Below are 13,191 nucleotides of genomic sequence, written 5' to 3' on the forward strand. Positions count from 1 at the left end.
TAAACTTTCAAGTTAATTTTGCAAAGTTGCTTCAAGTGTTTCAAAGACTTTTACAAAGAGCATTATATACTTCTATATATATTCAGAGTTTGGATTGCAAGTTACATAAGTTTCATACTTGTAAAGGCAATCTGCCATAGTTGAATATTCTTCATTCTTGTAAAGAATTCTTTCTTTCACGGGGTGTGAAAAGAAAGGGGAATAGATTCACTTGGAAAGGTGTTTTCCAAGGGTATAAGAATTAGGGAGTGTGTAAGGTACATAGAGATCTCGGGGTGAGATATTGTAATTACAACTCATAATTCTTAGTGGAAAATCTCTTGTGTGGCAAGAGTACTGGACGTAGCCTTCGGTGGACAAGAAGGTGAACCAGTATAAAACTCCTTGTGTACTCTCTTCTCCTTATCTCTTTCATTTCATTTCCTATTATTTTCTGCATATTGTTCCGCTGCACTTTAACTTTGATTTTGCAGAAAAAGCGGCCATTATTTTAAGACAACTAATTCAACCCCCCCCTCTTAGTTGCACTCTGATACTTACAAGAGGATCTGTTTACACTTAAGTTAAGTTACACTAATTTCACTCAATTTTAGTCATTCATTTTCTTAAATCTAACGGACTGTGAACATTAATTTTTGCCTCATCCAAAAAAGGCCCAATAAACTTTTTAGAAGAAATAAAAATAAAGTGACTTTATTTTATTTATTATAGTTTTTTGTTTTTGAAATTTCAATCAATAAAGATAATTAAAAGTATTCTTGTAGGTTTGTATAATTATTTTCAAAATTTATTGAAGTAAAGGTAATGGGAATAACCTTTTAGAAACTCAATTTTGTCAAAAAAAAATTTTAAAAAAAATGAGTAAATAAATAAAAAATTACTAAAATAAAGTCAATATTATTTAGGTAAACCAAAAATTCAAAAATAATAATATTTTCAAAATACCAAATAAAAAAAACTTTTTTTATTTTATATTGATTTTTGGATTTATCTGAATAAATAAAAAATAAATCATATAGAAAGTTTCCTATTTGAATTTCAAAAGCAAATCAATTTAAATGGAGATTCAAAAATAATAATATTTTCGAAATACCAATATTAAATAAATAAATTTTTTTATATTGATTTTTAGATTTATCTGAGTAAATAAAAAATAAATCATATAAAAAGTATCCTATTTGAATTTCAAAGCCAATCAATTTGAATGGAGATTCAAAAATAATAATATTTTTGAATTACCAATATTAAATAAATAACTTTTTTATTATATTGATTTTCGGATTTATCTGAATAAATAAAAAAAATCATATAGAAAATTTCCTATTTGAATATCAAAAGCAAATCAATTTAAATTGAGAATGAATCTGCATTATTGGAAGCTAAAAATTTGCAATCTGATTTGTTAAATGTGAAAGACTATGAAACTGAATTTTAGTATTTGCCTAAATAATTTTTTAGTATAAATAGGGGCTTGAGTTTGCTGAAAAAAAGGACACTGAGAAACTAAAAAAAAAAACACCCAAAAATATTGTTAACGTCACTGTGAGAAAGGGAAAAGTTTCATTGCTAGAATATCAAGTGAAGTCGTGAGCATCATCGCAACGTGCATCCTCACGCATAAGTCGTCGGATCTGCATACTTTCCCCATTTACGTGTTGACATAGAGACCCGTCCAATAGCAGGACGAAACACGTCCTAGTCTGTGTGCGCCTCGCCACACACGATCCCGCACCAGTGAAGGAGACGTGATGCAATACACTCGGGTTCACACATTCTGTCCGTGCACTCTCAGGACCAGCCATCCAGAGCGTGCCACTCCAGGCGCATTGACCCTTCCTGCAGTGTCCAACTCGATTCCGCCACGTGTCCAACACAATCCAGGAAAGTCACATGCTAACCCAGCCCACACTGTGCAAAACCACCTTGTTTTATTTTGTCCTAATTGACTCCAATTATTTTCTTTGCAAAATAATGCTAATATTAAATATGTAAAAAATAAAAAATATAACTAATTATCACATAATAAAATAATAATGACATTAAACATTAAATTAAATTTTTTTTAGGACAATGGTTAAACACTAAAAATAGGGGAATATCTTCGTTTAATGAATAATTGGTAATTTATTTTTTATTCTTTCTTAGCAATTGTTTCTTTTTGTAATTAACCAATAAGCAGTAATAAAGAGCAAGAACTTTTAATGAAAAATATATGTGCTATAATTCATTATCTTATTATATTACTATGTTGATACTAATCTGCAAATTAATTTGTTTTAGCAATAATGTGTTTATTATATTGTTTTAGCAAAAGGATCCTTATTCTTTTGGAAAAGTCCTTAAAAACGGTTTATTGTGTTGGCAATTGATTTGTTATTCTTTTATCAATCATTAAAAATCATTAATAAATAATGAGATTAAAAAATAAGGATTATCATTAATGAAATTGTTTGAAGTAACGAAATATATTTCAATATAAAAAAGGATATCAAAAGGATCATGTTGAGTTATGCATTAATTAATCAGATTCTCTAGTTTACAATTCACCAAAGTCCTTTTTGCGCTGTAAATAAATAAGATGATTATCCAATAAAATCTGCTTTCTTGTGCAAATAAATTAGGACAACAAGTACTTTTAAAAAATAAAATAATTTTGAGAGTGAATCAAAGATGGAGAGAAGGTCGCCCTGAAGGCCTCTTTTTTCTCAAATCATCTACGAAAGGTCGTGTTACGCCGCTTCCTTTCAACTGATTAAATCTCAAAATCGTTTAAATTTTTTAATTAATTAAATGACAAAAATTAACCAAGTAAATAAAAAAAAATTTCACTAGTAAATAAACATGCAAAATCAACAATTTTACCATAAAATATGCTTTCCTTAATTAAAATATACCTAACCAACAAATTTTTTTCTACCTAAAGAACTACGTAAGCATTGATTCCCTTGATAGGGATACGTAAGACCAAAGTCAATCTTGTCAAGCACAATGATAAAAATAAATAAATTTGTTCCCTCATTAATTAATTAACCAGATAATTTAATAATAATTAAAAAAATAAAGTCACATATTTTAGTGAAGGGTACCGCTTAAGGCGAGCGGGTATAGTGCTAATATATTCCCTACCTTGTAACCGACTCCTGAACCTAGATATCAAAAATCTAAAAGCTCAAGGTAATTGGGCTTAAAAGTTTTTTTACATTTTTAACTATAAATGTAGTGGCGACTCTAAATAAAGTCGTGCAGCCGAAAACCGGGGCGCGGCAAGACCAAATTGGTGAAACTTAAAATTTATTTAAAATTTATCTTTTTCTTTCTCATCATTTATCTCAGTCACCCATTTAGTCTGTTAAATTTAAGAAAATGAACGAGATTGAGTGTAACTAGTGTAACTTAACTTAGGTGTAAACAAATCTCTCATCATATATATACACACACATACATGTATTATTGTACATGTCAAATTACATATCCATAATATTAAGTAATAATGAGAAGACTTTGTCAAATATGCATGTATTATATTTAATTAGATCTAATGTCGCGTTCAGGTTCAAAGGTTGTCACGGTCGTTATTTAGGATTAGGTTACTTTCGGATCTAGAGCCGAATATAACGACAGTTTAGGTTACTTTCATTAGAACAAGATATAATTTGAGACACAGTTTAGTACCATAGATCTTTTGTCCCATCTTTTAGTTTTGGTCAATTTCTTTTGTTGGAGTCAGAGTATAGACGACCACATGACATCATAACGACAAATTCCTCTCATTTTGTAGCAAATAAAGTATCCAATTTGAAATGAGAACTCATTCCAATGTCATAATTAGTAGAATCAATTTGAAATGAACTCCTTTAAACAGTGCATTAATGGTCTCAGAAAGGTTAGTTATTATATGACCATAATGTTGTCCACCATCGTATGAAGAGCCTCATTTCTTTTACAAGAAGAATGGTTAACATTGAGTAGAATAATAACTCAATGTCTACTTAAGTCATGAGATTATCTCCTCTAATAAACTAGTTTTTTGGGTTAGTATAATTAAGTTAAACAAAATATGGTATATTAACAAAAAAAAAGAAGAAGTTATGAGTATAATTAAATTAAACAAGGAATTTGATAAAAAGGACTATGACCAAAAGAACTTGAAAAAGCTGAAAACAACACAAGTTTCTGCAGTGTATAGAGAAGAACTAGAAATTAGCAAGAAACACAGAAAACCACCTAGTGCCTCTTGGGTACTCACTTGCTCTTATAATCTGGTTTAGATTTGTCTTTTTTCCATAAGAATAGTGATTATTGTCTGAATTACCATGCATATCACAATTTGATAAGAGCAATCAAATGGGATTCTCATAGTTAAAAATAAGAGAATAAATATTTCGTTAATATATAAGCAATCAAGATAAGAATTATTTTTCCATAAATACTTGAATTATATATAGCATCATATACACATGTAGGTTTTCTCACTTACTAATAATTATTGATTAATAATGCTTTAATATACTATGACCAATACATATACAAGGGGATAGATGGATGAATATCTTGTAACAATTGCCGTTCTCAATGGTGTATCAAATCAATTAAAATATGTTACTTAATTGAGAATTTTTTTTATAAAAAAACATAAATTAATATTTTATATTATTTTGGGAAATGTAATTAGTTAAAGACATGGGGACAAAGTTTTTTGGCACAGATAATCCTTGTGTGGTGATCATAGACAATTAGACATGTCAAACATCAACCATCCTAAAAGTTTAAGCTTCTAGGAGAAGCACTTCACTAGTTTTATGTTCACATTATCTAACATATTGAATAACTAAATGTTATTTTAAAATCTCTCTTCTTTGAGGGTAAAATTTAGGTGTTTCCGAGGTCTCACTAGATATGAATCATATGTACTGAATCATATTTTAAAATCCTTTTTTACATCTAATGTTATTTTTCATGTGTTCCGATGAGCAAGAGCTCTTTGTAGTTGTTCTACTTCATAAATCACTATCATTTTTCACTAAGAAAATTATATTTTATAGGTATGTTCATAGGTATGTTGGGAGGAAAAAAATCGACCATTAATTTAATTATATGAAGATTAGATATCAAAGTTCGAATAAAATTGAGAACGTAAAACAAATTATGATGACACAATAAAAATGTGTAGATATTATATATCAAATAATTTAATTATATAAATATTTTTACAATAAATTTGAACAAAAGAGATCACATACAAATTATGAGAACATAAGATACACTATGTTGTCAGACTCAATTATTATTACTTATTAGAAACTTAAGTTCAATATATTTTTATGTTGTGACCCTAAGTATGATGTGGTCTATGATACATTGTTTTTTAGAATTTATACAATGTTGTGGTCTTTGATGTTGTTTGTTTGTAGGTTAACATGGTATTCCTAACAATGTTATAGGATTGTGGAATTATGTCTTGTATGTAAACAATAATGTCACAATGTTCTAGTAATATTAATATGAATGCACATAAGTTTGTTACTTTAAAATATATTAGCCTCAACATTTTAGTTATGTTTACAAGTTTTGAAGTGTATGTGACCACATATAATATTTGAATCAAATGTCTCATTGTAAATAAACCAAATTAGGCCACAAGTTAATTATTGGATTTGGATTGGAGGGTTAAACTTGTTTCTTCACTCATAGTGTCTCTGTCCCTCTCTCCCTCTTAGTGATTTTGCTCAAAATTGACCAATTTGGCCACCATGTGGTGGTACAGTGGTTTTGGATGCTTCTAAATCTGTTTTTGCATAGCAATTTTTGTTGTTGAAGGTTTGGCTGTTATGGTGGTTCTTTGAGTAGTTATAGACTTTCAGAAAGGAATGGGGAAGAATAAAGAAAATTCCAACAAATAAAAACCCAGATTTCAACAGATTAATGATGAGATCTAACATCAATATAAAATTGATAAGGGAAAGGACTATATAGACCAAATCTATAACTTAGAGGACCTACTCAAACTGATAATTATATAAGGAACCAAATTGAAATATTAAATAAAGTTAGAGGAGTAAGTTTATTTTAGCATTTATTAATGTATGATACAATGATGGTTTGTATTTCCAAAATTGTAAATGTTAATAAAAATGACTTCTCTTAGAATTGCTACCTAGAAAAGGCCAGAGAACAGAACAGAACAGAACAAAACAGTGTGTGTACATGAGGTATCCACTTCCAACATATAGATAAAATAGAGCAAATGAACAATCCTAAATAATGAGCTTTCTGCCAAAACCAAACACAAAAAGCATCAAGGGTTCCTTATAACTGGCATAAGCCAGTGATAGAGAAGACCATTCACAACATCAAGATGTAGTTTCAGCTCCTACCTTCACCTGGACAGCTTTGTAGCATTGGAGACTGCAAAGAGGAAGCTTTGATTTTGAATCCCGATACTTATATGGATTGGTGCACGATGGACCGGCACATTTCTCCCGAGGTGGAGGATAACTGAAACAATACCGGATGATATATCATTAGCAGAGAAAGAAAGTTGTGATGCGTTTGTAGAACAGATTTACAGCATAGTTTCTCACTTCTGATAATGTTCATTTTTTATTCTTGTCAATATCAGGGAAACAGAAAATACCAAAGGCAAACACTGAACATCATATATTTTTTAAATAAATTTTCATTACTCATTTTCCTTGAAATAACCTCTTCGCTTACGAGACTGCGAACATGTACCCTCCCCAAATCCCACTAGTTGAGAGCCTCGTACATCAGGTCGTCCTTTATTTTCCCTCATTATTTTATTTGCCAAACATATCGTAAAAGAATTCTCAGGAAGACAGTCTATCAGATCCTATAAGCCAAATTTGAAAAGCCTGATACCTCATGTGCACGAGAATCTAACTTCTGGCCAATGTTGTCAAAATCATGGAAACAGGGAAGAAAACCAAAGGTAAACAGTCAGATTTCAATTCTCTTCTTTTTTTTTTGCTAAACAGCTAACACTTGGCCAACAATTGCTGTAGCTTGGGTTCGATTCTAGGTTTTTCTGTTGGTAGGCAATACGTAAGTTCGAAGACCCTAACCTTGCGTGAGAATATGTCTTCCCCTAATCTAAACTTACTTTGTACCAATATGTAACAGGAGGCTTGTAAAGCAAGCCTTCACGTTACATAATTAATAAGAGGGCAGAAACCCCGTCCCTCCATCATCAAACCTTGAGGAAGCTAAACCTACCTCCTCAACTGCTTGGCCAAATGCCAAGAGTACCCAAAATCACCCTTACCGGGAGAAACTACCTGTTGTGTTTCACGTGGTTGACTCATACCAAATCACCTTTCTTTAGACTTCTCGGCATGTAGAAGCCCCAGAACATCAAGAAATGTCTGGTGTAAAGATCCATAAAGCTCACAGAGGAATCTCCTCCACACATGCTGTCACACGCTGTCACTCACAACACACACCTACTTCTCTATGATAATCAGATTGCACTAAATATTGCCTCTACCCCTGTCTTCTATGAAAGAACCAGACACATACTGATTCTGATTTTATAAGAGAGCATAACATTTTAGGTGAATTGTCATACATCCTTTGTCAGCTCAAATGACCAGCTTGTTGACATAAGCACTATATACTTTAAAGGGCCCAGAATCGGCTACATATATAACAAGCTTGGATCATATGATATATATGTTCCAGCTTGAGTGTTAGATGTATATACCAGTCTAATGCTTTTGTTGTTAGTATTCTTGAAAACTACTCCATCTTTTGTATAGCTGTAAGATCAGCATGTGAAGCAAACACTCACTTTACTTAATAAAGGGACAAAACACAGTGAAGCTAAGACACTAATTTTCACCTCATTCCCTGGTTTATCCCTTGCGCCCTCTTGGTATGAACATTTCATCATATTTGCCACACATGTCTTCACAAGTTATCAGGAAGAAAGTGTAACAGGTATGCGTCAAATAAAAACAGCACAATACCTAATGGGTTTGGAGTTCAATATGCTAGGGATCCCCATTTCCTCAGGAAAGGTCACAGTTGTCCCATTAGGACCATACACGTATCTGATGGTGTTTGGTGGAAGCCTTTGTGCATTGGCTGCCTTCTCCTGCACAGAATAATTCAATAAAAACTGAAAGCTGTGCAAAAAATTAATACACAAAATGGGAAATTCATTTAACACTGCAAAACCTGTGCCAGTTCTTCTTGGCGCTTCTTGATTTTATCTTCTCTCTTCTTCCTACTGGAGTCTTGACCAAGTATTTTTCTGATAGCTTCAGCCTACAAAATGAATTCAAATGGACTTGCTTCTCAGAGTAAAATCAAACGTAATGAGAAAGAAAACTGCAACTTCGAGAGAACAATAACAAACCTCAGATTCCCTGGCAGCCTTCTCAACTTGAATTCTACGCCTCTGGGCAGCCTCAGCTTTCTTCAGTTGCTGCTCCACTTCTGAAAGCTTCTCCTTTTGCTCTGTAGTTAATATATAATGTTACATAATAAGCAACATAGTTTGCAACTCAGTATGAAATCTATAACAGTAATATTATTTTATGAAATTAAGCAACATGGTCATGAATCTATCATGAAATGGAAAACAGAAGATAAAGTACAGATAAATGCTCACTTCTAGAAGGGGCAGGTGGTAATCCATTGGGAAACTCAATTAAACTTGTACCGGAAGCATCTTTGCCAGACTGAAGGGCCCGTTGACGCGTAGTAAGAGTCATTTCCCTCTTACTGTCCATCAATACTTCAACAGATTCCTTCCTCTGTTTTTTCTTTTTCTTATCTTCAAGTTCACCATCAGATACTGATTCTTCTTCATCCTCATAATCAGTATCCTCATCGACTCTATCAGTTCTAGACTTTTTCTTACCATTTTTGCTTGACCCTGAAAAGACAGCATTTTCTGTACTCAAGACACTAGAGAGTTTCCGATGTTTCTTGCTTAATTCTTCTTCATCTCTATACACCACAGCAACTTTTGATGTTTTCAGCTTTTCCAAGTACCGAATCTCATCATCCTCATTGCCATCATCACTGAGTTCCCCATCAAGCACACGCCTCTTTGGTACTCGCTTGCTCTTACGAGCTGGTTCAGATTTGTCTCCTTGCTTACCAAATGTATTCTTTCCAGATGTCCTCCCCATCGATGACTCCTCCTTCCCAACACCAAAACCATCCCTTGCAAAATCCTTCCAAGGAAGGCCTTGCAGTTTACGCCTCTTATCAGAAGGAGAATGATTATCATCTGAATTACTCTGCAACAAAACAATTTGACGGGAGCAGCCAAATGGGGTTCTATAACTTAAAAAAAAGAGGAAATATTTTATTTATAGATAAGCAACGAAGACCAGAGATATTCTTCAATATATAGTCTGTATCATCCTTGCAGTCAATTCAGGTATGATATACCTCAAGCACCACCTGAGATTTAGGGTGAAAGCACTAGGATAGATTTTAAAATATTTAGCAAGCCTCCTCATGTGAGAGCCCTCTGGGCTTGAAACATGGAAAATGCACAGGCCTGTTTTACTTTAGATTGAAATTTAATTTAATTATGAATAATGTGAGTGACAAAGAACATATTCCTTACAGCTCGGTCATAGAGGCGCTACTAACACGCCAACCATCAAGTCTCCTAAAGTCTTAAGCTTTCAGGAGGCAGCACTTGAATGGCTTTACATCCCATAAGCTAACGCTATATAACTACATGTTAAGGATTAAGATGATGTATTAAATTCTGATGAAAGCTACTTTATATCGACAAGCGAAATACCTGTTGCTTTTGGCGTGACCTAGAGGCATCTGATGATCGGGAGCTCTTGATAGTAGATGCACTTCCTGAAGCACTATTAGATGCTGAGTTGGCTTGAATGGTACGTGTCACACCTCCAACCTTCAGTTTAACCTTTTTAACCTTGTTCTCATTCCCGGATCCATCCTGAGAAACACCAAGTTGCCCCAAACTCACATCCTCAGGATTCCTTCCGCCATACATATCTGCATTTTTTGCTTCTGAATCGAAGTTATCCCTCGATTTGCTAGAACCTTTCCAGTTAGCTGGAGCAAGAACGCCTTCACTAGCGCGTCTATTATGTAAACCACTCCGTCCAGGCTCATCATTATAAAACACATGAGATCCTCCATCCTTTTTACGCTTTCTATGGGACATATCATCTTCAACTCCAATAACAGATGATGCCTGAGAAACACGATGGCTATGATTGAATTCTTTTCTCTTGAAACTAGTATCATAACCAGCATTCTCATCACTAGAAGCCTTGCCAACTTCTTCTGAAGGCGGCGTTGATGACAAGGGAGACAGATCATGACCTTCAGAAACAGGCAGCAAAACAGGCCTGCGTGAAGTTTGGCTCCTCTTCCTCCTAACAGCATTGCTGATACTGTCAAAATGGGTACCACCTAAATCTTCCATTAAACGCTTGTTATATTACAACCTGATTCCCTTGTGCCTCTTCAACTACTGCAATTGGAAAACCCTCATGATTGCATTATTGTTTCCGCTGCAACAGGATTATAGAAAAAACACCCGTAATCAGATCCATAATATCATAAAACCAAATGATACCATTTCCAAATTAACCTAACAGTCTGCTTCTCCGGTAAAAACAGATTTCAGTACAGAAATCAATTATTTTAATTCAATTAAATTGGTTACGAGAGTGAGTCTCGGCATAACCGTATGATTGCTTTCCTTGCGACTTGATGGTCATTGGTTCAAATCTCGGAAACAAGCACTTTGCTTGCCAGGACAAGGATGCGTACATCTACCCTCCTAGAACCGACTAGGCGAGAGCATCCTACCGTTTTTTGTAATTAAACGGGCTATAAGCATTGTTTGCGGCATTTATTGAATTCTGAATTTCTGATTGCAATTTGAATTACACTCAAAATCAAAAGACACGAAATTCAAGATTCTTTATTTTTTTTTAACGAATAACGATCAAAATCTAGCAAATAATTGAAAGCAAATAAAACCCAAAGATTACGTAAAATTGAGAACATGAAGGAGTGAATCAGGTAAAAACCTCACCACTGATACAATTTTTTTCAATTTCTACAATTGATACGTCCTTAATTTGAAGCAATATGAATTAGGGTTTGATGAAAACAGAGAATAGTTGCGTATTCGTTTTTTCCTCTTCAATTTGAAGGAATTGTGTCGTGTACGGTTCGTGGAATGAGAGTAAGCGAAGATGACTTTTTCTTTGTTCTGTGCGACGTCGTATTGGAAGATGCGACAGAGAAAGAGAGAGAGAAAGCCGAAGAAAACGGAGATGAGTGATTGTAACAGAAGCCAAGTGGGGTTCAAGTTCAACCGTTGCTGATTCTTCTTCACAAACTCATATTTGGAATACACATCATGATAGTGCATGCGTTAAAGTTGATGTGTTTTTTAAAACTATTTATTTTACTATTTTTATATTAACTTATTCATTTCTATTATTTATATTTAAAAGTTAATAATAAATGTGAAAAGTTAATAATACAGTGATAGTATAAAAATACCTACATTATAAATACATACATATTTTATATTTTATATTAATATTGTATCAATTATCATACCAATAAGAGTAAAATATAGTGATTCAACCATTAATTTACTAATTAAGTTTATATATTTTATAACAAATTTATATATACAAATATTATTATTTGTAATATATAACTATTGAAATGATTAATGGTGTTGCAAATAACTATTAAGGTTTGTATTCAGAATTTGTCATTGTGAAAAATATGAAAATTTTCATGTGGATATTAGTTTTGTTGAAAGTGTATAATTCAGCTTTGTTAGTTGTAGCTAACTTACTACTTTTAGTGAGTTAGTTAGTTAAGACTTGCTATAAATAGAAAAGCTCATGCATTGTATTGAATTGAATAATTTCTTCTCTACATATTACTCTTAAGTGAATACATTGCCTACTCTAATTTCTTCTTCCTTAATCATCTTAATTTCTTCTACTTCTTCCTTCCTCTGTTCTGTTTTCACTATTTTCCTTTCTATTGCAATCTACCTTGTTGTAACAGTGGTATCAACAGCTTTGTGAGTGTAGATTCTGTGTGAATCTTCTTAGGAGATCTGTGTGAGTTTCTACGTGATCAACAGAAGTAAGGGGTAGCAATGATGACAAACAATGGAGTATTCTCATTGACACTTCCCATCTTGGATGGCAAGAATTATGATCGATGGAGGAATCAAATGAAAGCTATTTTTGGATTTCAAGAAGTGTTTGAAGTAGTCCAACATGGTTATCAAGAGATTGGGGAAGGGGCCACTGAAGCTCAGAGGGCAATCTACAAAGAAGCCAAAAAGAGAGATTGTAAAGCTCTTTTTCTTCTGCATCAATGTGTTGATGGAGCCAACTATGAGAAAATCAATGGTGCTAAAACTACAAAACAAGCTTGGGACTGTCTAGAGAAGAGCTATGAAGGAATGGCCAAAATCAAGAAGGTCAAGTTGCAGCAGCTCAGAAGGCAATATAAGCTCCTGCAAATGGAGGATGGTGATTCAGTAGCTGAGTACATGACCAAGATTTTGGCTCTTTCTAATCAAATGAGGTCATGTGGCAAAGTATTGAAGGAGAAGAGCCCAGTAGAGAAGGTGCTTAGAACACTCACTTGCAAATATGACCACATTGTTGTTGCAATTGAGGAGTCCAAGAATCTGGAAGAACTCAAGATTGAGGAGCTACAAGCATCTCTGGAATCTCATGAGTTGAGATTGAAGGAAAGAAATCCAGAGAAAATTGGTGATCAAGCATTGCAAGCCAGATTCACCAAGAAACCTCATAGCCAGTGGAGCAAGAAAGGCAATAACAAGTGGAGGTCAAGTGAGCAAGGACTCTCTGGAAGAAAACCTGATATCCAGTGGAAATCAGGAAAGGAAATTGACTCAAAAGGGTCTACCAAAAATGCAAATGGTAGAAAGAAATTTGACAAAAAGAAACTGCAATGCTACAAGTGCAGGAATTATGGTCATTTTGCTTCTGAATGCAAAATGAACAGATGGACAAGCAGTAGAGAGGAGGAAGCTGGTTTGGCTCATAACAATCAAGAATCAGATGAAGAGTATTGCTTATTGATGGCCACTACCAGAAAGGATCAAGCAAGTGATGAGAAAGCTGAATTTTGGTACCTTGACACAGGATGCTC

At 33.5% G+C, this 13,191-nt stretch overlaps 2 protein-coding genes across 3 annotated transcripts in view; one reads left to right on the plus strand and one right to left on the minus strand.

Moving 5' to 3' along the window:
- On the minus strand, nucleotides 6,043–11,419 carry LOC109330403. 2 transcript variants are annotated; one of them, XM_019564605.1, is made up of 7 exons: nucleotides 11,066–11,419; nucleotides 9,788–10,535; nucleotides 8,633–9,269; nucleotides 8,378–8,478; nucleotides 8,197–8,286; nucleotides 7,986–8,113; nucleotides 6,043–6,495 (listed from the first exon to the last, which is right to left on the minus strand). In XM_019564605.1, the coding sequence occupies exons 2-7, from the start codon at nucleotides 10,445–10,447 to the stop codon at nucleotides 6,351–6,353; spliced, it is 1,761 nt and encodes a 586-aa protein (XP_019420150.1). In that variant the 5' UTR covers nucleotides 10,448–10,535; nucleotides 11,066–11,419; the 3' UTR covers nucleotides 6,043–6,350. The 2 variants fall into 2 exon arrangements, with proteins under 2 accessions (XP_019420150.1, XP_019420151.1); XM_019564606.1 differs by lacking the exon at nucleotides 11,066–11,419 and having other exon boundaries at nucleotides 9,788–10,710.
- Nucleotides 12,164–13,191, plus strand: part of LOC109329374 — a 2,126-nt gene continuing 1,098 nt past the window's right edge. Inside the window, exon 1 of the mRNA XM_019563041.1 lies at nucleotides 12,164–13,148. Within this exon, the coding sequence (XP_019418586.1) occupies nucleotides 12,164–13,148 (985 nt within the window). The remainder of the gene's footprint in view (nucleotides 13,149–13,191) is intronic.

The sequence above is a fragment of the Lupinus angustifolius genome, chromosome LG16 (genome assembly GCF_001865875.1).
Source record: "Lupinus angustifolius cultivar Tanjil chromosome LG16, LupAngTanjil_v1.0, whole genome shotgun sequence".
NCBI lineage: Eukaryota > Viridiplantae > Streptophyta > Magnoliopsida > Fabales > Fabaceae > Lupinus > Lupinus angustifolius.

Excerpts from the sequence above, each read along its gene's own strand:
- LOC109330403 (XM_019564605.1), bottom strand. The coding sequence starts at position 10,447 with ATGGAAGATTTAGGTGGTACCCATTTTGACAGTATCAGCAATGCTGTT. Across the intron at positions 9,270-9,787 it reads GGTCACGCCAAAAGCAACAG|AGTAATTCAGATGATAATCA; the intron begins GTATTTCGCTTG and ends GTTTTGTTGCAG. Across the intron at positions 6,496-7,985 it reads TTGAACTCCAAACCCATTAG|TTATCCTCCACCTCGGGAGA; the intron begins GTATTGTGCTGT and ends GTATTGTTTCAG.